The sequence below is a fragment of the Ranitomeya imitator genome, chromosome 5 (genome assembly GCF_032444005.1).
Source record: "Ranitomeya imitator isolate aRanImi1 chromosome 5, aRanImi1.pri, whole genome shotgun sequence".
Taxonomy (NCBI): Eukaryota; Metazoa; Chordata; class Amphibia; order Anura; family Dendrobatidae; genus Ranitomeya; species Ranitomeya imitator.
In genome coordinates, this window is record NC_091286.1 from 157,416,717 (window position 1) to 157,440,291 (window position 23,575).

The 23,575-nt window shown below is 46.1% G+C and overlaps 2 protein-coding genes across 2 annotated transcripts in view; both read right to left on the minus strand.

Moving 5' to 3' along the window:
• Nucleotides 1-15,537, minus strand: part of TFB2M (transcription factor B2, mitochondrial) — a 50,403-nt gene extending 34,866 nt beyond the window's left edge. Inside the window, exons 1-2 of the mRNA XM_069769235.1 lie at nucleotides 15,282-15,537; nucleotides 8,677-9,056 (exon numbers count right to left, since the gene is read on the minus strand). Coding sequence (XP_069625336.1) covers nucleotides 8,677-9,010 — 334 coding nt within the window. The 5' untranslated portion in view covers nucleotides 9,011-9,056; nucleotides 15,282-15,537. The remainder of the gene's footprint in view (nucleotides 1-8,676; nucleotides 9,057-15,281) is intronic.
• Nucleotides 15,517-23,575, minus strand: part of LOC138681605 (protein Mis18-alpha-like) — a 96,832-nt gene continuing 88,773 nt past the window's right edge. Inside the window, exon 5 of the mRNA XM_069769240.1 lies at nucleotides 15,517-15,643. Within this exon, the coding sequence (XP_069625341.1) occupies nucleotides 15,638-15,643 (6 nt within the window). The 3' untranslated portion in view covers nucleotides 15,517-15,637. The remainder of the gene's footprint in view (nucleotides 15,644-23,575) is intronic.

Sequence of the window (23,575 nt, forward strand, 5' to 3'; positions counted from 1 at the left end):
AACACTCTGGATGAGCTTAAGGCCGATATTAAAGCATCCTGGGCCTCCATAACATCTCAGCAGTGTCACAGGCTGATTGCCTCCATGCCACGCCGCATTGAAGCAGTCATTTCTGCCAAAGGATTCTCGACCAAGTATTGAGTGCATAACTGAACATTATTATTTGTTGTTTTTTTTGTTTGTTATTAAAAAACACTTTAATTTGATTGGATGGGTGAAATATGCTAATTTATTGAGACAGGTTTTTTGGGTTATCAGGAGTTGTATGCCAAAATCATCAGTATTAAAACAATAAAAGACCTGACAAATTTCAGTTGGTGGATAATGAATCTATAATATATGAAAGTTTAATTGTAATCATTACATTATGGTAAATAATGAAATTTAACACTATATGCTAATTTTTTGAGAAGGACCTGTATAACAGTATTGGGAATCTCTGTGAATATATGTGGTGCATTCATCTTAGTCTGTTTTTGTTAGAGTTGGACATTCTACATGTATACCTTTTCTACTTAACAACAGGTTGGTCATCGGCTGTAGCACCTGCACATCAGTTAGATCATTCTTTTTACCTTATTCTCGCGTTAAATTTGAGCATTTGAACTAATATATACTATTCTGGATCATTCGTTTTAAGCTCCATGTACGGAGTATACTATTCTCCTTGGCCTATTGTGTCCAAGCCGTACTATTGTCCATGGCATATAGGATGCTTCTTTCATTTAACGTGCTCTGGCGCCTGTGCACTGTGGTGCTGTGCCTCTATTTTTGGTACGTTCTATCTTCTGCACCTTTAGTGTCTGGCAACCGGCGACCCTTTCTGGCGCATGCGTATATTAGCCGCCGCCTTCCATTCTGGTGCACCCGTCGGCGAGCATATAAATTATAATATAATGTTGGGTATTGTGTTCTCTTCATGTTTGATACGGTGTGCACCTGCCTCTGTTGCTTATTTCGCTCGTGCTTTAAGAATATTTATGGTATGCTGGACGCTCTGTATTTACTGAACGCGCCTGCGCATTGTGCCATTGCGCCTCCATGTCGGTACACCTTATTATCAGCACCTCTAGTGACTTGTAGTAGGTGACCGCTCTCTGCGCACGCGCACTAAGCCGGTATTCTCCATCTTAGTGCACCCGCCGGCGTCACTTCCGATGACGTGGCTGGACTTCCGGTTTCCAGCATGGCGCTACAGCGTCTATCATGGAGCCTGCTTCGTTTTCCTGGAGGGTATCCCCTCAGCTGATATGGTAAATTTCATTTAGATAGGTGTGTATATATAATTGTCAACATATGGACACCGTTACTTCCGCCCCTGATGAAGCTACTCCGTGGCGACACGTGTTGGGCTTCTCTTTGCCCCCCATGACTGGCTTCTTATCGGATTAGCGCTGTTCTATATGGTGCTCTATTCCTGCTTGTCTTTATCTTTATACCACCACCTTTATGCCTTCCCTTTATCGGCTAGATTTAGTTATGGTTTATATAGACAGGTTGCTGATATCTTATCCATGCATGTGTTTCTTATCTGCCGTTTCTGAGGTTTAGGCGTCGCCCTGCATTGTATGCCGTACTAGTGTTACATCTCTTACAGGTAGTTGGTGGGTGTTTTTTGCTTATTACGTATATGCGATGTGTACACATTTAAAGTACTAGACTCATCCACTTTAGGATACTGCCCTACCTGTGTATTACTGGCAGAGTTTACATGTGGGCTCTTTTTTTTTTTTTGGGAGCTCCATTCTTTATCCCTTGTGGTTATAGCTCCTATAGGCATATAGAGCACACTGTACTGTTTTAAGCCCGGAACAGCTGATTTTTGTACATTTATAGATACTATATATTGTGATGTGTATTTACATGCTATCCTATATATGTATGCATTTCCTGGTATAGAGCCATTTTTGGGTCTTGGGGGGTATTCCCTATTTGGGATATGTACCGTTTTGGTTTTTAAATGTTTTTAATCGTTTGGTGTGTCTAATTTGACCTTAATAAAATTAAAAATTTATTATATATGTATGATTTATTTTTGGTGATCCCTGGCGTTTTGTATGTTTCTTTTTCATCAAACAGTGGTTCCCCCCACATTTTGGGTATCACCGTACTCAGGACAAATTGGACAACAACTATTGAGGTCCAATTTCTCCTGTTACCGTTGGGAAAATACAAAACGGGGGGCTAAAAATTATTTTTGTGGAAAAAAAAAATGAATTTATTCACGGCTCAGCGTTACAAACTGTAGTGAAACACTTGGAGGTTCACAATTCTCACAACACATCTAGATAAGTTCCTTAGGGGGTGTACTTTCCAAAATGGGGTCATTTGTGGGAGGGTTTCAATGTTTAGGCACATCAGGGGCTCTCCAAACGTGACATGTTGTCCCATCTCAATTCCAGTCAATGTTCGACAGGAAATCATCTCCCAATCTCTTCATACCATGCACTGTCCTCCCTCCCCCACTGCATCTAGTTCACTCTCTGACTTTGAAGCAGTTACAGAAGAAGAAGTAAGCAGGCTCCTTGCATCTTCTCGCCCGACCACTTGCACCAGTGACCCCATTCCGTCACATCTCCTCCAGTCCCTTTCCCCGGCTGTCACCTCTCACCTAACAAAAATATTCAACCTTTCCCTCACTTCCGGTATTTTTCCCTCCTCATTTAAGCATGCCATCATACATCCATTACTTAAAAAAACCATCCCTCGATCAAAACTGTGCCGCTAATTATAGACCTGTCTCTAATCTTCCCTTCATCTCTAAACTCCTCGAACGCCTGGTCCACTCCCGTCTTACCCGCTATCTCTCAGATAACTCTCTTCTCGACCCTCTTCAATCTGGCTTCCGCTCTTTACACTCTACTGAAACTGCCCTCACTAAAGTCTCTAATGACCTACTAACAGCTAAATCTAATGGTCACTACTCCATGCTAATTCTCTTGGATCTCTCTGCAGCATTCGACACTGTGGATCATCAGCTCCTCCTCACTATGCTCCGCTCCATCGGCCTCAAGGACACCGTTCTCTCCTGGTTCTCCTCCTATCTCTCTGACCGATCCTTCACTGTATGTTTTGCTGGTTCCTCCTCCTCTCACCTTCCCCTTACTGTTGGGGTTCCTCAAGGATCAGTCCTAGGCCCCCTACTCTTCTCGTTGTATACTGCCCCTATTGGACAAGCAATCAGTAGATTTGGTTTCCAGTACCATCTCTATGCTGACGACACCCAATTATACACTTCTGCTCCTGATATCACACCGACCTTTTTAGAAAACACCAGTGATTGTCTTACCGCTGTCTCTAACATCATGTCCTCCCTCTATCTGAAACTAAACCTGTCAAAAACTGAACTCCTCGTGTTCTCTCCCTCTACTAACCTACCTTTGCCTGACATTGCCATCTCCGTGTGCGGTTCCACCATTACTCCAAAGCAACATGCCCGCTGCCTTGGGGTCATCCTTGATTCTGACCTTTCATTCACCCCCTACATCCGATCACTGGCTCGCTCTTCTTACCTGCATCTCAAAAACATTTCTAGAATTCGCCCTTTTCTTACTTTCGACTCTGCAAAAACTCTGGCTGTTTCACTTATTCATTCTCGTCTGGACTATTGTAACTCTCTACTAATCGGCCTCCCTCTTGCAAAACTCTTTGGAAATGCACTACCTAGGTTAATACGATTAATCCCCAATCCCCACAGTTTTAAGCGTACCCTAAAAACTCATTTGTTCAGACTGGCCTACCGCCTCAATGCATTAACCTAACGATCCCTGTGTGGCCTATTTATAATAATAATAATAATAATAAAATTATGCAGTATTAGCCCTCTGTGTCTGTACTGCTACATACTGGTTCATGCAGCTTTACATGAACACCTGAGCCTTACACTATAGCTGGTCCGAATAACTAAAGCAATTGTTACCATCCACCTCTCGTGTCTCCCCTTTTCCCCATAGTTTGTAAGCTTGCGAGAAGGGCCCTCACTCCTCCTGGTAAATGTTTTGAACTGTATTTCTGTTATGCTGTAATGTCTATTGTCTGTACAAGTCCCCTCTATAATTTGTAAAGCGCTGCGGAATATGTTGGCGCTATATAAATAAAAATTATTATTATTATATATTATAATGTTGCATTGAAAAGTCAAATGGCACTCCTTCCCTTCCGAGCTCTGCCATGCGCCCAAACAGTGGTTTACCCCCACATATGGGGTATCAGTATACTCAGGACAAATTGTACAACAATTTTTGGGGTCCAATGTCTCCTGTTACCCTTGGTAAAATAAAACAAATTGGAGCTGAAGTACATTTTTTGTGAAAAAAAGTTTAACGTTCATTTTTTTTGAATATTTCAAAAATTCCTGTGAAACACCTGAAGGGTTAATAAACTTCTTGAATGCGATTTTGAGCACCTTGAGGGGTGCAGTTTTTAGAATGGTGTCACACTTGGGTGTTTTCTATCATATAGACCCCTCAAAGAGACTTCAAATGTGATGTGATCCCTAAAAACAAAATGGTGTTGCAAAAAAGAGAAATTGATGGTCAACTTTAAACCCTTATAGCTCCCTAACAAAAAATTTTGGTTCCAAAATTGTGCTGATGTAAAGTAGACATGTGGGAAATGTTACTTATTAAGTATTTTGTGTGACATATCTCTGTGATTTAAGGGCATAAAAAGTCAAAGTTGGAAAATTGTAAAATTTTCACCAAATTTCCATTTTTTTCACAAGAACGCAGGTAATATCAAAGAAATTTTACCAGGAAGTACAATATGTCACGAGAAAACAGTGTCAGAATCATCAGGATCCGTTGAAGCGTTACAGAGTTATAACCTCGTGCAGAATTATTAGGCAAGTTGTATTTTAGAGGATTATTTTTATTATTGATCAACAACTATGTTCTCAATCAACCCAAAAGACTCAAAAATATCAAAGCTTAATATTTTTGGAAGTTGGAGGTTTTTTTTTTTTTTTTTTAGATTTCTTAGGAGGATATCTGTTTGTGCAGGTAACTATTACTGTGCAGAATTATTAGGCAAACTGAATAAAAGCCAAATATATTCCCATCTCGCTTGTTTATTTTCACCAGGTAAACCAATATAACTACACAAAATTTAGAAATAAACATTTCTGACATGCAAAAACAAAACCCCCAAAAATTAGCGACCACTATAGCCACCTTTCTTTATGATGACACTCAACAGCCTTCCATCCATAGATTGTCAGTTGCTTGATCTGTTTACGATCAACATTGCGTGCAGCAGCCACCACAGCCTCCCAGACACTATTCCGAGAAGATGTAGATCTCACATTTTATGAGGGACCACAGGTTCTCTATGGGGTTCAGATCAGGTGAACAAGGGGGCCCATGTCATTATTTTTTCTTCTTTGAGACCTTTACTGGACAGCCACGCTGTGGAGTAGTTGCAGGCATGCAATGAAGCATTATCCTGCATGAAAATCATGTTTTTCTTGAACGATACCGACTTCTTCCTGTACCACTGCTTGAAGAAGTTGTCTTCCAGAAACTGGCAGTAGGTCTGGGAGTTGAGCTTCACTCCAATCTCAACCCGAAAAGGTCCCACAAGTTCATCTTTGATGATACCATCTCATACCAGTACCCCACCCCCACCTTGCTGGCATCTGAGTCGGAGTGGAGCTCTCTGCCCTTTACTGATCCAACCTCTGGCCCATCAAGAGTCACTCTCATTTCATCAGTCCATAAAACCTTTGAAAAGTCAGTCGTAAGATGTTTCTTGGCCCAGTCTTGACGTTTTATCTTATGCTTCTTGTTCAAAGGTGGTCGTTTTTCAGCCTTCCTTACCTTGGCCATGTCCCCGAGTATCGCACACCTTGTGCTTTTTGTTACTCCAGTAAAGTTGCAGCTCAATTCATGGGCAGTTATTTTGCGCCTTTTTTGCCCAACACGCTTCTTGTGACCCTGTTGGCTATTTGCCAAGAAACGCTTGATTGTTCGGTGATCACGCTTCAAAAGTTTGGCAATTTCAAGACTGCTGCATCCCTCTGCAAGACATCTCACAATTTTGGACGTTGCAGAGCCCGTCAAATCTCTCTTCTGACCCATTTTGCTAAAGGAAAGGAAGTTGCCTAATAATTAAGCACACCTTATATATAGGGTTTTGATGTCATTAGACAACACCCCTCCTCATTACAGAGAAGCACATCACCTGATTTACTTAATTGGTAGTTGGCTCTCAAGCTTGAACAGCTTGGAGTAGGACAACATGTATAAAAAGTATCATGTGATCAAAATACAACTTGCCTAATAATTCTGCACACAGTGTATCATCAAAAAGTTCATTTATTTCAGTTCATCAATACAAAAAGTGAAACTCATTATATAGTCATTACAGAGTGATCTATTTCAAGTGTTTATTTCTGCTAATGTTGACGATTATGGCTTACAGCCAATGAAAACCCAATAGTCATTATCTCTGTAAATTAGAATAATTAAGAAAAACACATGCAAAGGCTTCCTAAGTGTTTAAAAAAGTCCCTTAGTCTGTTACAGTAGACTACACAATCATAGGGAAGACTGGTGACTTGACAGATGTCCAGAAGGCAGTCACTGACACACTCCACAAGGAGGGTAAGCCACAAAATGTCATTGCTAAAGAAGCTGGCTGTTCACAGAGTGCTGTATCCAAGCGTATTAATGGAAAGTTGAGTGGAAGGAAAAAGTGTGGTAGAAAAAGGTGCACAAGCAACCGGGATAACGGCAGCCTTGAACGATTTGTTAATAAAAGGCCATTCAAATTTTTTTAAGATAAGTGAAAGCAGTCAGTGGGGAGCGCAGAGGAATTGACCCAGGGAAGGGGAGATGAAAGGGAGTTGTCGAGCACCACCGCAGCTCCAGCTGAATACCTCCAAAGGAGGATAAGAATGTGTGTCAAACAGAAATCAGTCCCAGGAGCGCTGAAGGAAACACAGACAACATATGTCGTTTGCCACAACGCGTTTCAACGGTAAACACCGTCTTCTTCAGGAGAAACTCCAACCTGAAGAAGACGGTGTTTACCGTTGAAACGCGTTGTGGCAAACGACATATGTTGTCTGAGTTTCCTTCAGCGCTCCTGGGACTGATTTCTGTTTGACACACATTCAAACTTTTTGGGGGACATTCACAAGGAGTGGACTGCTGCTGGAGTCATTACTTCAAGAGCCATCACACACAGACGTATCCAGGACATGGGCTACAAGTGTCGCATTCCTTGTGTCAAGCACTCATGACCAATAGACAAAGCCAGAAGCATCTTACCTGGGCCAAGGAGAAAAAGAACTGGACTGTTGCTCAGTGGTCCAAGGTGGAGTTTTCAGATGAAAGTAAATTTTTCATTTAATTTGGAAATCAAGGTCCCAGAGTCTGGAGGAAGTGCGGAGAGGCACACAATCCAAGCTGCTTGAGGTCATACATACATTTCAGTAGGCCAACATTTCGGATTTTAAAATCACTTTTTTAAGCTGGTGTTATAAAGTATTCTAATTTACTGAGATAATGACTTTTGGGTTTTCATTAGCTGTAAGCCATAATCATCATTAACAGACAAACACGTGAAATACAACACTCTGCATTGACATCGTAGCTCTGTACAGCCTCTTCCAAAAGACCATGTAATATGAGTGAAAACAAATGAACAGTGTGGTATACCGAAGGGCAGACGGCTGGCTTTAGGGGGTGACAGTAAAGGTACCGTCACACTAAGCGACGCTGCAGCGATACCGACAACGATCCGGATCGCTGCAGCGTCGCTGTTCGGTCGCTGGAGAGCTGTCACACAGACAGCTCTCCTGCGACCAACGATCCCGAGGTCCCCGGTAACCAGGGTAAACATCGGGTTACTAAGCGCAGGGCCGCGCTTAGTAACCCGATGTTTACCCTGGTTACCAGCGTAAAAGTAAAAAAAAACAAACACTACATACTTACCTTCTGCTGTCTGTCCCCGGCGCTGTGCTTTCCTGCACTGACTGAGTACAGCGGCCGGAAAGCAGAGCGGTGACGTCACCGCTCTGCTTTCCGGCCGCTGTGCTTACACAGGGCAGAGAAGCAGAGCGCCGAGGGATAGACAGCGGAAGGTAAGTATGTAGTGTTTATTTTTTTTAACTTTTACGCTGGTAACCAGGGTAAACATCGGGTTACTAAGCGCGGCCCTGCGCTTAGTAACCTGATGTTTACCCTGGTTACCAGCGAAGACATCGCTGAATCGGTGTCACACATGCCGATTCAGCGATGTCAGCAGGAGTCCAGCGACGAAATAAAGTGCTGGACTTTCTGCAGCGACCAACGACATCACAGCAGGATTCTGATCGCTGCTGTGTGTCAAAATGAACGATATCGCTAGCCAGGATGCTGCAACGTCACGGATCGCTAGCGATATCGTTTAGTGTGACGGTACCTTAAGTAGGATAGGAGATCGATGTTCACTGTTTTCCTAAGCACTTTCCGTTATGGGGTTAGGGTCCCAGACGCTACATGACAGATTCCACAGTAACACCGTGGTCTCCTTAGTTGCATACAATAAAAATGAAAGCAAAATGACAATGAGTGAATACATGAAAATGAATGCCCAGAGATAAGAAGGAAACGCAGTTGTACATCCTGGATGCCATTTACAGAGCACCAATACAAGCCACTAATATGGAAACCTTAGCGGCAGAGGCGATACCTGGGTTACACTCCATAATGACTGGCGCCGTTCTGCTCGATCCACAAGGTGCAAAGCTTTCCACAATGGAGCGGATAAGGCCGGGGTCTGTTATGAATCTTCTGAAGTGTTTATATGACTCTGCGAGCTTCAGTTCAGGGTTTGACGGCTGCAGATTTTTTGTTTTTGGTGCAGCAGCAGACATCCCGGAGGAAGGACCCTGGTGTAAGCTGCCATTATAACTGGCCTCTGAATTCGCGTGAGTCTGTCTAGAGCATAAAAGCACAGATGTCCCAGCCTGAGGCGGACAGCGGGCGACAGATAACCCCATCCGAGATGCCCACATGGAATACATGACTTCAGCTTGTATGTGGTCTCCAAAGCAAACTGGTGCTCACTGCCTGCAGACAGAAAGAAGCATTCATCACCATTTTTAGACTTAAAGAATACACTAAATGAATAAAATGATCATTCTATGTGCCATGGTAGGGACGCCAGTATTTGGGGCTTCTATACCTTTCTATTCATTTATTCTAGTGCTGTATATGTGGGGTCTCCAAACAAGTGACGGAGGTGGAACAGTGAGAAAAAGCAGCTTTCCCTCCACATACATTTATCACATTGTGACACGGATATGTGCCCTGGGGACCGGCTGCTGGGACATTAGCCAGTAGCTGACAGTCTGTCATTTGTAGGGCTCTGTTCACACGCATTTTACTTACACAAATATTCAGGCTTGTTTTTTCCAATTCTAGGAAGATTAAAGTGGAATTAATGTGCAAAACGTGTCCAACCTACACAAACAGATGATGTGGAATCCTACTGATTCTTATGGGGTCTGCCTGGGTTATGTTGTGTGCGATGCGCTTTTTATCTCCTTTCTAAAGCAGACACGTAATGGAGCCCAAACCCCATAGTGGACAGCAGAGCCCTTCCATTTGTATCAGTTAGAAAACTGATCAGTTTTTCACATTTATAGGAATTATTTATTAACCCTTCAGGTGCTTCACGAGAACTAAAGCAATGCAGAAGGAAAAAATGAACATAGTACTTTTTTCACAAAAAATTTACTTTAGACCCAAACTTTTTTATTTTCACAAGGGTATCAGGAGAAATTGGACCACAAAACTTGTAGTGCAATTTTTCCGAAGTATGCAGATACCCCGTGTGTGGGGGAAAGCCACTGTTTGGGTGCATGACAGGGCTCAGAAGGGAGGGAACACAGTTTGACCTTTTTAACGCAAAATTGGCTGGAATCATTGTTGGGCGCCATGTCAGCAGGTTTTTGTCACCTAATCTGAGAGCAGCATCATGCCGTGACAGAGACCCTTATTCCAGTATTTTGTGCTGCTTGCTGTAGTTGTGATAAAGTCACTGTTTTATCAGCATAAGATTATTCCTAGAGGACTAGTAATCCTGCTGCCATGTAGTCCTCCATATTCATGAGCTTTGTATAACTGCGCCCCCACCACATATTAGCAGTTTTCTGCCTATGCACAGCGTACCCAAAGATACCACTCAGTGGTGTGGGCAGGGTTATACAGAGCACAGCATTCAGAGAGCCGGTACATCTGAAGCAGATTTTTATAAAAAACTGCAGCAAGGAGCCCAGTAACTGATACATCGCTGGAATTAGGGTCTCTGAACCTACATTATGCTGTTCACAGATGGGGTAGAAAAAAACCTGGAAACGGATTTCCTTCAGGGCCATGGATACAAGGTAACACAGAAATCGCAGGGACACATTGAAACAGTGGATATAAAGATTTCCTGTGATGTTGCATTGCAACCTGGAACAGTCGCAAATGTTTCCAAATTTGTTGGATTTTTACTCAATACACTTGCCATAAACTGCTCTGCAAGTAACACGCAACATGTGACCTGTCTGCAACTCAATTGTTTTATCTGCAGGGAAATCACAAATCTAAAATAGTCGCAGGACAGTAAAGGCCCCTTCACATTAAGCGACGCTGCAGCGATACCGACAACGATCCGGATCGCTGCAGCGTCGCTGTTTGGTCGCTGGAGAGCTGTCACACAGACAGCTCTCCAGCGACCAACGATCCCGAAGTCCCCGGGTAACCAGGGTAAACATCGGGTAACTAAGCGCAGGGCCGCGCTTAGTAACCCGATGTTTACCCTGGTTACCAGCGTAAAATTAAAAAAAAACAAACACTACATACTTACCTACCGCTGTCTGTCCCCGGCGCTCTGCTTCTCTGCACTCCTCCTGTACTGGCTTTGAGCACAGCGGCCGGAAAGCAGAGTGGTGACGTCACCGCTCTGCTATCCGGCTGACCGACGCTCACAGCCAGAGCAGGAGGAGTGCAGAGAAGCAGAGCGCCGGGGACAGACAGCGGTAGGTAAGTATGTAGTGTTTGTTTTTTTTTAATTTTACGCTGGTAACCAGGGTAAACATCGGGTTACTAAGCGCGGCCCTGCGCTTAGTTACCCGATGTTTACACTGGTTACCAGTGAAGACATCGCTGGATCGGTGTCACACACGCCGATCCAGCGATGTCCACGGGAGATCCAGCGACGAAATAAAGTTCTGGACTTTGTTCAGCGACCAACGATCTCCCAGCAGGGGCCTGATCGTTGGTCGCTGTCACACATAACGATTTCCTTAACGATATCGTTGCTACATCACAAAAAGCAACAATATCGTTAACGATATCGTTATGTGTGAAGGTACCTTAAGTCACAGACAAGTCGCACAGATGCTTTGTAGTGTGACTGAGAAAAGTCACATGTTGCTGTGTAACACATGTAACGGGGTTGTCAACTGCTTTGACAGTTCCTTAAGTGTGTGCGCGCGTGCATGTGTGTATATATACACACAGTACAGACCAAAAGTCTGGACACACCTTCTCATGAATTAACACATGTGGAATTATATACTTAAAAAAAGTGTGAAACAACTGAAATTATGTCTCATATTCTAGGTTTTTCAAAGTAGTTACCTTTTGCTTTGATGACTGCTTTGCACACTCTTGGCATTCTCTTGATGAGCTTCCAGAGGTAGTGACCAAGAATGGTTTTCACTTCACAGGTGTGCCCTGTCAGGTTTAATAAGTGGGATTTCTTGCCTTATAAATGGGGTTGGGACCATCAGTTATGTTGTGCAGAAGTCTGGTGGATGCACAGCTGATAGTCCTACTGAATAGACTGTTAGAATTTGCATTATGGCAAGAAAAAAGCAGCTAAGTAAAGAAAAATGAGTGGCCATCATTACTTTAAGAAATGAAGGTCAGTCAGTCCGAAAAATTGGGAAAACTTTGAAAGTGTCCCCAAGTTTAGTGGCAAAAACCATACAGCGCTACAAAGAAACTGGCTCACATGAGGACGGCCCCAGGAAAGGAAGACCAAGAGTAACCTCTGCTTCTGAGGATAAGTTTATCCGAGTCACCAGCCTCTGAAATCGCAGGTTAACAGCAGCTCAGAGTAGAGATCAGGTCAATGCCACACAGAGTTCTAGCAGCAGACACATCTCTATAACAACTGTTAAGAGGAGACCTTGTGCAGCAGGCCTTCATGGTAAAATAGCTGCTAGGAAACCACTTCTAAGGACAGGCAACAAGTAGAAGAGACTTGTTTGGGCAAAAGAACACAAGGAATGGACATTAGACCAGTGGAAATCTGTGCTTTGGTCTGATGAGTCCAAATTTGAGATCTTTGGTTCCAACCACCGTGTCTTTGTGCGATGCAGAAAAGGTGAACGGATGGACTTTACATGCTTGGTTCCCACCGTGAAGCATGGAGGAGGAGATGTGATGGTGTGGGGGGCTTTGCTGGTGACACTGTTGGGGATTTATTCAAAATTGAAGGCATACTGAACCAGCATGGCTACCACAGCATCTTGCAGCGGCATGCTATTCCATCCGGTTTGCGTTTAGTTGGACCATCATTTATTTTTCAACAGGACAATGACCCCAAACACACCTCCAGGCTGTGTAAGGGCTATTTGACCAAGAAGGAGAGTGATGGGGTGCTACGCCAGATGACCTGGCCTCCACAGTCACCAGACCTGAACCCAATCGAGATGGTTTGGGGTGAGCTGGACCGCAGAGTGAAGGCAAAAGGGCCAACAAGTGCTAGGCATCTCTGGGAACTCCTTCAAGATTGTTGGAAGACCAATTCCGGTGATTACCTCTTGAAGCTCATCAAGAGAATGCCAAGAGTGTGCAAAACAGTCATGAAAGCAAAAAGGCATAGGTATCTACTATATAATTGTCTAAGGGTCACTTCCGTCTGTCTGTCTGTCCTTCTGTCACGGATATTCAGTGGTCACGGCCTCTGTGTCATGGAATCCAAGTCGCTGATTGGTCTCGCCAGCTGCCAGTCATGGCTGCCACGACCAATCAGCGACGGCCACAGTCCCATTAGTCCCTCCCTACTCCCCTGCAGTCAGTGTCCGCGCCCGCTCCATACTCTCCGCAGTCACCACTCACACAGGGTTAATGCCAGCGGTAACTGACCGCGTTATGCCGTGGGTAACTCACTCTGTTACCGCCGCTATTAACCCTGTGTGACCAAGTTTTTACTATTGATGCTGCCTATGCAGCGTCAATAGTAAAAAGCTCTAATGTTAAAAATAAAAAAAATAAAAAATCATTATATACTCGCCTTTCCCGCTCCTCGCGACGCTCCGGTGACCGCTCCATGCAAGCGGCACGTTCCGGTGCCAAGGATGGTATGCGACAAGGACCTGCCGTGACGTCACGGTCATGAGACCCTGACATCCTCACAGTTCCTTCGCGCCTGCGCGGGAAGGACCTGCCATGACATCACGGTCATGTGATCGCGACGTCATCACAGGTCCTGCGCGATAAGGAACTGCCATGACGTCACGGTCATGTGACCGAACTACAAGGGGCCCTCGGAAGGTGAGTATATGTTTATTTTTTAACCTATGACATACGTAGCTGGGCAATATACTACGTGGCTGGGCAATATACTACGTGGCTCTGTGCTGTATCCTACGTGGCTGGGCAATATACTACGTGGCTGGGTAATATACTACGTGGCTGGTCAATATACTACGTGGCTGGGCAATATACTACGTGGCTGGGCAATATACTACGTGGCTGGGCAATATACTACGTGGCTGGGCAATATACTACGTGGCTGGGCAATATACTACGTGGCTGGGCAATATACTACGTGGCTGGGCAATATACTACGTGGCTGGGCAATATACTACATGGCTCTGTGCTGTATACTACGTCACTGGCAATATACTATGTAACTGGGCAATATACTACACTACGTGGCTGGGCAATATACTACGTGGACATGCATATTCTAGAATACCCGAAGCATTAGAATCGGGCCACCATCTAGTGTGTGTGTGTGTGTGTGTGTGTGTGTGTGTGTGTGTGTGTGTGTGTGTGTGTGTGTATATACACACACACACACAGTATATAAAACCCATCCCACACCTTTACAGTGATGTTGGCTGAGATTGTATGTCATAGTCATAAGTGCGCTTCAGCCAATCAGGACAGCTAAGGGAGGTGTGAGCGCTGCTTCCCATTAACAACTGCCAATTGCCTGCAGTGCTCCCGTAGCTAATGTCACGCAAGCACTGTGAGACCAAGTACCAACATTGCTGGTGGCAAGTGTTTGTTGGATTTAGTTTTTTATTTTTTATTTTAAAAAGTGACTATACCATAGTATCCAAAGGTCCGAGTAGTTGGCAACATGGGTGAATGCCCAAACATGTGTGAATATAGCAGTGGGATTCTGGACACCGAGACCCCCGTCAAACAGTGGAGTACAAGGCAAAATATTTAGGCTGAGCTGGGGGTCCATTGGCTCCTCAGTGGATTTTATAATAGTGTAACAATAGGTAAAGTGCCCTGTATTTCGGCAGCAGTCCATAGCGGTTTATTGGGGGCAGTAACTTCTGTGTTCTCCCCTTTGTAGGATACGTGTTTGGTGCAGTTTTGGAGCGGTGGGTGTTTTCTGTGCGTGACCTCTGATGCTGCGGATTTCTACACTGATCATGTAGATTAGGCTGCTTGAGTGTTTTGGGTTTGATTTTACATGTGTTTCATTGTAGCTTTTGGAAAGTCATCTTTGTGCTCGCCGCCTCAGGTTTCTTAATTCTGGCACAACTTTAATAGAGTCATGTGCAGATTACACATTTTTAGTGCGTTTCAACTGCAGATTTTCATCATCTCATTCATGTCTGGAATCCAGAAATAAAACAAATTTACCGCAAGAAGAACTGACACAGCGGATTTCAGAAACGCATTGCAGACGTTTATGGTTTTTTTCTGTAAAAGCAGAGTGTGCACGGGATTCCTATAAATCCATCCATTGTGCTAGAAATACAACGCTGCTTGTCTTATTTTACACAAAAATATGCGATGTTCATACCCATAGTGTGTGAATCCAGCCAGCACAGCAGACAGGGGGTGTCGTCACATCCCCTGGCCGTGTCATGCTATGGTATGGCGCACACAGGACAGGAGCAGTGTGAACACAGCCTGAATCCAGCTCACAATTACTGCAGGTGTGAACACGATGGCGCCCCTCAGCTCTGCTATATCTATACACACGTGTCCTGGCACATGGTGGTCCGGTCACCCAGCAGGACACCGCCCCGCAGCCCCTCTTACCTGGCTGCCATGGGAGCGCGCAGTATCCGGGGCCGCTCAGCGCCCACACGTGGGTGACCTTGTCCCGAGAGCACAGCCGGGGCCTCCCCTTCCGGGAAGACGCTGCTGTAAACAGCGCGCTGCACACGGCCGGGAAGTCTCGTCACTCCAGCAGTCTGAGACTGCAAAATGGCGGCCGTGCGTATTGGTTGCCCTTGGCGACGGATAAAGAAATCTTTCCACATGGATGTGTCCCAGCAGGGCAGTGGCCGACTCCTGTCCCCTCCTGATTCTGGTTCACCACATTCTCGGCTCTTCATCAGTATCTTCATCAGTAGCACAGAGGCGCCTCCATACCAGAAACAGCGGGCGCTTTATTACATCTGGAACAAGCAAAATTTACCAAAAGTGTAGGAAATTGCAACACTCTATGCAAATAAGGTCACATCCACACACTCCAAAATGACAGGCACAGAGGGGTCACGACCAAAAGGTCACATAAGTGATTGATTATTCTGGGGTCCGGTATGTGTCTGGTTTTAGGATAATAATAATTTTTATTTATATAGCGCCAACATGACTGGCACAAGGTAGAGGCAACGGTTGGATAGAAGAAAAAGCGTCACAAACAGACCCCAGAATAATCAATGGGACCTCAGCTCTTCATCAGTTACCCAGAGGTAGGGCCACTGTCGCCCCCTCCAGCCGGTATAAACTAAAAGAGCAACCTCGTGCAGCAGTAATGCTGCATTCTAACAAGGTGGCTTTTAGTTTTTTGTTCATGTATTCCCAAAATAAAGCGCTTTGAAATTTATCCAAAATACCTGTCTTTGTCCATGGAGGCCGGTCCTCATTCCCCAGCTTGAACCGGTACTCTGCCGTCACTCCAATCTTCAGGGACTTTTGGCGCCGCCCCCTCCACGCTGTTTTCGCTTCAAAACCTGCGCCTGCGCTGTGTACAACTGTGTGGGGCAGGCGCAGTAAGCTCTGGCCGTCTGATGTCCCAGCCAGGCTTGCAGACTGCGGCTGTGTGGGCAGTGCGGCCACCCACCTTGGCAATCCCAGCCCCGCAGTGTGTTATGCATTATGCACAGTGCGGGGCTAGGATTCCTGGGCATGCGCACTGCGTGTGTCAGCCTGTCACCCAGGTCCCCCGCCTTACAGCGTCTGTATGTTCAGCTGATCGTGCCTCCTCCTAGCAATCGCCGGGAAAGAATTGCTAGGAGGAGGCACGATCAGCTGAATAGACAGACGCTGTAAGGCAGGGGACCTGGGTGACAGGCTGACACACGCAGTGCGCATGCCCAGGAATCCTAGCCCCGCACTGTGCATAATGCATAACACACTGCGGGGCTGGGATTACCAAGGTGGGTGGCCGCACTGCCCACACAGGCGCAGTCTGCAAGCCTGGCTGGGACATCAGACGGCCAGAGCTTACTGCGCCTGCCCCACACAGTTGTACACAGCGCAGGCGCAGGTTTTGAAGCGAAAACAGCGTGGAGGGGGCGGCGCCAAAAGTCCCTGAAGATTGGAGTGACGGCAGAGTACCGGTTCAAGCTGGGGAATGAGGACCGGCCTCCATGGACAAAGACAGGTATTTTGGATAAATTTCAAAGCGCTTTATTTTGGGAATACATGAACAAAAAACTAAAAGAGCCACCTTGTTAGAATGCAGCATTACTGCTGCACAAGTTGGCTCTTTTAGTTTATAATGGCTGGAGGGGGGTGACAGTGGCCCTTTAACCCCTTAGTGACAGCCAATTTTTACAATTCTGACAACTGTCACTTTATGAGGTTATAACTCTGGAACGCTTCAACGGATCCCGCTGATTCTGAGATTGTTTTTTCGTGACATATTGTACTTCATGTTAGTGGTAACATTTCTTCGATATTACTTGCGATTATTTATGAAAAAAACAGAAATATGGCGAACATTTTTAAAATTTTGCAATTTTCAAACTTTGTATTTGTATGCCCTTAAATCAGAGAGATATGTCATGAAAAATAGTTAATAAATAACATTTCCCACATGTCTACTTTACATCAGCACAATTCTGGAAACAAATTTTTTTTTGTTAGGGAGTTATAAGGGTTAAAAGTTGACCAGCAATTTCTCATTTTTACAACACCATTTTTTTTAGGGACCACATCACATTTGAAGTCATTTTGAGGGGTCTATATGATAGAAAATAACAAAGTGTGACACCATTCTAAAAACTACACCCCTCAAGGTTCTCAAAACCACATTCAAGAAGTTTATTAACCCTTTACGTGCTTTACAGGAACTGAAACAATGTGGAAGGAAAAAATGAATATTTAACTTTTTTTTGCAAACATTTTAATTCAGAACCATTTTTATTTATTTTCACAAGTGTAAAAACAGAAATGTAACCATAAATTTTGTTATGCAATTTCTCCTGAATACGCCAATACCCCATATGTGGGGGTAAACCACTTTTTGGGCGCACCGCAGAGCTTGGAAGTGAAGGAGCGCCGTTTGACTTTTTCAATGCAGAATTGGCTGGAATTGAGATTGGACGCCATGTCACGTTTAGAGAGCCCCTGATGTGCCTAAACAGTGGAAACTCCCCACAAGTGACACCATTTTGGAAACTAGACCCCTTAAGGAACTTATCTAGATGTGTGGTGAGCACTTTGAACCCCTAAGTGCTTCACAGAAGTTTATATCGTAGAGCCGTGAAAATAAAAAATCGCATTTGTTTACACAAAAATGATCTTTTCGCCCACAAATTCTTATTTTCACAAGGGTAACAGGAGAAATTAGACCACAAAAGTTGTTGTGCGATTTCTCCTGAATACGTCGATACCCCGTATGTGAGGGTAAACCACTGTTTGGGCGCACCGCAGAGCTTGGAAGAGAAGGAGTGCCGTTTTACTTTTTCAATGTAAAATTGGCTGGAATTGAGATTGGACGCCATGTCGCGTTTGGAGAGCCCCTGATGTGCCTTAACAGTGGAAACCCCCAACAAGTGACCCCATTTTGGAAACTAGACCCCCCATGGAACTTATCTAGATGTGTGGTGAAAACTTTGAATGCCCAAGTGCTTCACAGAAGTTTAGAATGCAGAGTCGTGAAAATAAATATTTTTTTTCCACAAAAAAGATATTGTAGCCCCCAAGTTTTTATTTTCACAAGGGTAACAGGAGAAATTGGACCACTAAAGTTGTTGTCCAATTCATCCCGAGTACGCTAATGCCCCATATGTGGGGGTAACCCACTGTTTGGGCGCACGGCAGAGCTCAGAAGGGAGGGAGCACCATTTGACTTTTTAAGCACAAAATTGGCTGTCGTGTTTGGAGACCCCCTGATTTACCTAAACAGTGGAAACCCCCCAATTCTAGCTCCAACCCTAACCCCAACACACCCCTAATCCTAATCCCAACCCGATCCATAATCCTAATCACTAACCCTAACGATAATCACAACCCTTACCCCAAAACAACCCTAATGACAACCCTAACCATAACCCTAATCAAAACCCTAAATCCAACACACCCCTAATCCTAATCTCAACCCTAACCTCAAACCTAACCCTAATCCCAATACATCCCTAATCACAACTCTAACCTTAATCCTAATCCCAAACCTAACCCTAATCCCAAGCGTAACCCTAATGCCAACCCTAACCCTAATACCAACCCTAATCCAAACTCTAACCTTAATCCCAACTCTAACCCTAACTTTAGCCCCAACCCTAACCCTAGCCCTAAGGCTACTTTCACACTTGCGTCGTGTGGCATCCGTCGCAATCCGTCGTTTTGGACAAAAAACGGATCCTGCAAATGTGCCCGCCGGATGCGTTTTTTGCCCATAGACTTGTATTGCCGATGGATCGTGACGGATGGCCACACGTCGCGTCCGTCGTGCACTGGATCAGTTGTGTTTTGGCGGACCGTCGGCACAAAAAAAGTTCAATGTAACGTTTTTTTGTACGTCGCGTCCGCCATTTCTGACCGCGCATGCGTGGCCGTAACTCCGCCCCCTCCTCCCCAGGACATAGATTGGGCAGCGGATGCGTTGAAAAACTACATCCGCTGCCCACGTTGTGCACAATTTTCACAACGTTCGTCGGTATGTCGGGCCGACGCATTGCGACGGCCCCGTACCGACGTAAGTGTGAAAGAAACCTAACCCTAAATTTAGCCCCAACCCTAACCCTAAATTTAGCCCCATCCCTAACCCTAAATTTAGCCCCAGCCCTAACCCTAGCCCCAACTGCTCTTCTCCTGCCGGCCGACAGATGGCGACAGATGGCGGGCGCACTGCGCATGCGCCCACCATTTTCTTTTCCCAGGAAGACGCCGGCGGCCAGGAGGAGCAGCGGGAGGACCCAGGGACACCGGTAAGTATGGCAGGGTCCCCGAATCCCCCTATTTCTCTGTCCTCTGATGTGCGATCACATCAGAGGACAGAGAATTACACATTACTTTTTTTTTTTTGTGGTCGCCGGTAAACAGTTAATTACCGGCGATCGCAAAACAGGGGTCGGTAAAACCGACCCTGATCATGTTCTTTGGGGTCTCAGCTACCCCCGGCAGCCGAGACCCCAAAGATTCTCCCGGTGCCGGCCGGCGGGCGCAGTGCGCCCGCCATTTTTTTGCCGGAAAAAGATGGCGACGCCCATCGGGAGCCACGAGGAGCACCGGGGGAGATAGGTAAGTATCGGGGGGGCTATCTGGGACCCCTTTTATCTGTCCTCTGATGTGCGATCACATCGGAGGACAGAGAAATTAAAAAGAAATCGCGTTTTTTTTTTTTTTTTTGCGATCGCCGGTAAACGGTTAATTACCGGCGATCGCAAAAGCGGGGTCGGTAAGAAAACCCCCCCGAATCATGTTCTCTGGGGTCTCGGCTACCCCCGGGACCGAGACCCCGGAGAAAATCCGACTCTGGGGGGCGCTATTTACTTTTTCCACAGCGCCGTTAATTAACGGCGCTGTGGTTTAAGTACCCTTAGCGGCCGCCGTTAAAAGGCGTATCGGTTAAGCCCCAAGGGTGGTTTGCACGTTAATGACCGGGCCAATTTTAACAATTCTGACCACTGTCCCTTTATGAGGTTATAACTCTGGAACGCTTCAACGGATCTTGGCGATTTTGACATTGTTTTCTCGTGACATATTGTACTTCATGATAGTGGTAAAATTCCTTCTGTATAACTTGCGTTTATTTGTAAAAAAAAAATGGAAATTTGGCGAAAATTTTGCAATTTTCCAACTTTGAAGTTTTATGTCCTTAACCCCTCTGTGACCTTCGATGTACTATCCCGTCGAGGTGCCCTGGGCCTATCTGACCCTCGACGGGATAGTACGTCATGCCCTTTCATGCGATACCGCGACTTGAGTCGCGGTGATCGCATTAAAATTCCGACGCCATCTTACCTGGGGAGATGGCCTCGGCATCCAGGGCATTGTCGCCGCCCACCCGCCCTCTCGATCGCTGTGATTGGCTGTTCAATTCTGAACAGCCAATCACAGCCATTCTCATTGTTTCAGCCAATCGGAGCGGCTGAAACAATGTCACAGGCTAGGATCGAGTACCGATGTACTCGATCCTAGGTCCGGTGCCTTGCAACGCCAGGCACCGGCAAGAACACCCCGGATTGGCGCGATCGCAGGGCACCGCGCGGTATTACCGTGCGGTGCCCTGCCGGACCCTGCGTGGATCGGTGCTCTAATAGCACCGATCCTAGGATAGGACACAGTACAGGCCCAGCAGGGCCTGCAGGAGCCGATTTGCGCGATCGATGTAATCGTCGATCGCGCCAATCACAGGGCACAGCGGCGATCACGCTGTGACCGCTCTGTGCCCTGCAGGTGACCTGGCTGTGGCCTGCCTAGGATCGGCGCGAACAGCTCCGATCCTAGCCAGGTCACCAGGAAAGCTCTGATTGGTGGCATCAATGTTATGGTCGATCCCACCAATGACAGGTCACAGCAGCAGCATGACCGCTCTGTGACCTGTCTGTCACCTGCCTGACCTGTGTATGACCGCTCTGCAGGGGTCCTCACTCTAGCTGAGGATTCCTACAAAGCGGTCATACTGCTGGATCTCCTGGCTTGATCTACCTGCTGTGCTGGGTATTGTGGTGCCACAGCAGCCTGTAGCACCACAATCCCTGCTAAAGAAAGAACACAACTAAACGTAAGTTTTATCCCTGATCCCTGCCCAATCCCCGTTCATCCACCCCAATCCCCGTTCATCCACCCCAACCCCCACATCCACCCCAATCCCCACATCCACCCCAATCCCCCCTTCCCCCTTTTTACCCCCTCCACCCCCATTTGTGCCACCTCCGTGCGCACATTTAGTAGCCGCCGAGTGCTGATTGGTGACGCAGTTCACCGATCAACGCTCGCGCTCGCTTTTTTTCCCCTCACCCGCGTTGCGCCAACTCCGTACACACATCCCGCAGCCGCCAAACTTTGATAAGTGACGCAGTTCACTTATCAGAGTTTGTGCCTGCCGTTTTCCTTTTTTTTTTTCACCCCCCCTTTGCGCCACCTGACTACAACCGTACGTTTTGATCACTGACCCCTGCCCAATCCCCACATCCACCCCCATTTCCCTTCCCCCTCTTTTTACCCCACTTTGCACCTCCTTCCGTGCGCCCATTTAACAGCCGCCGACCGTTGATTGGTGACGCATTCACCGATCAACTCTCGCGCTCGCTTTTTTCCCTCAGCCTTTTTGCGCAACCTCCGTACACACATCCCGCAGCCGCAAAACTTTGATAAGTGACGCAGTTCACTTATCAGAGTTTGTGCCTGCCGTTTTCCTTTTTTTTTTTTCACCCCCCCTTTGCGCCACCTGACTACAACCGTACGTTTTGATCACTGATCCCTGCCCAATCCCCACATCCACCCCATCTCCCTTCCCCCTCTTTTTACCCCCCTTTGCACCTCCTTCCTTGCTCCCATTTAACAGCCGCCGAGCGTTGATTGGTGACGCAGTTCACCGATCAACTCTCGCGCTCGCTTTTTTTCCCTCAGCCCCTTTGCGCAACTTCCGTACACACATCCCGCAGCCGCCAAACTTTGATAAGTGACGCAGTTCTCTTATCAGAGTTTGTGCCTGCCGTTTTCCTTTTTTTTTTTTACCCCCCCCCCTCCTTGCCCGACCCTCGTGCGCACATCAAGCAGCGGCCAAATTTTGATAAGTGAAACAGTTCACTGATCAGAGCTGGGCCTGCTGTTTTAGACACTTTTACTTTTTTTTTGACATCTCCGTGCGCACATCCAGCAGCCGCCGAATTTTGATAAGTAACACAAGTTCACTTATCAGAGCTAGGGCCTGCTGTTTTAGACTTTTCTTTTTACAGGTTTTTCTTCTCCTTTTAGCATTTTCTTTTCAGATAAGTTTGCACAAATCACTATCCCCCCACACATACAGTTATCAATAAAGTGCACCCAATCACCATATTCACACAAAAATGTCCCGCTCGTCCCAACAGCGCTATTCATTGGAGGAGGCATATGCTTTCCTTGCCTCCGACACTGATAGCGAGGGAGAGGATCCCACTTTTCTTTACTTTTCTGATTCTTCATCCTCTTCTTCCTCCTCCTCCTCCTCTCCCTCCTCATCTTCCTCCTCGAGTCCTGCGGAACCGCCACGCATACGCCCCAGGACAGAAGATGAGGCAGCCCCCACCACTCCTGTACCAGCGCTCCCCATTGCGGAACCCACATGGACCTCGCCCCCCGAAAATTACGAGCCACTGATTCCTGATTTTGTGGCAGAATCAGGAATCAAGTTTGACACCGTGGGCCTCACAGAAACAGACTTTTTCTAAGTCTTTTTCTCTGAGGATTTTATTAACCTCATGGTGGAGCAAACTAATTTGTATGCTCGTCAATTTTTGGAGCAAAACCCCGGTACATCATTTTCCAACTGGTCTCCTGTAGACGCAGTTGAAATGATGCAGTTTTGGGGCCTGGTCCTCCACATGGGGATCGTGAAGAAGCCAGAAATTTGGCAATATTGGAGTGTAGATATTTTATATAACACTCCAGTGTTCCGAATGGTCATGGTTCGGAAACGTTTTGAGGCCATCCATAAATTCCTGCATTATTCCGATAATGCACAGTGTCCCGCACGAGATGACCCCAACTTTGACCGTCTGTTCAAAGTTCGGCCGGTCATCGAACACTTCAACAAAAAGTTTTCTGAAGTGTACGTGCCCAAAAGGGATATCTGCGTGGATGAGTCCTTGGTCCATTTTAAGGGGCGGCTCGGATTCCGTCAATACCTGCCCAACAAAAGGGCCAGGTACGAAATCAAACTCTACAAGCTGTGT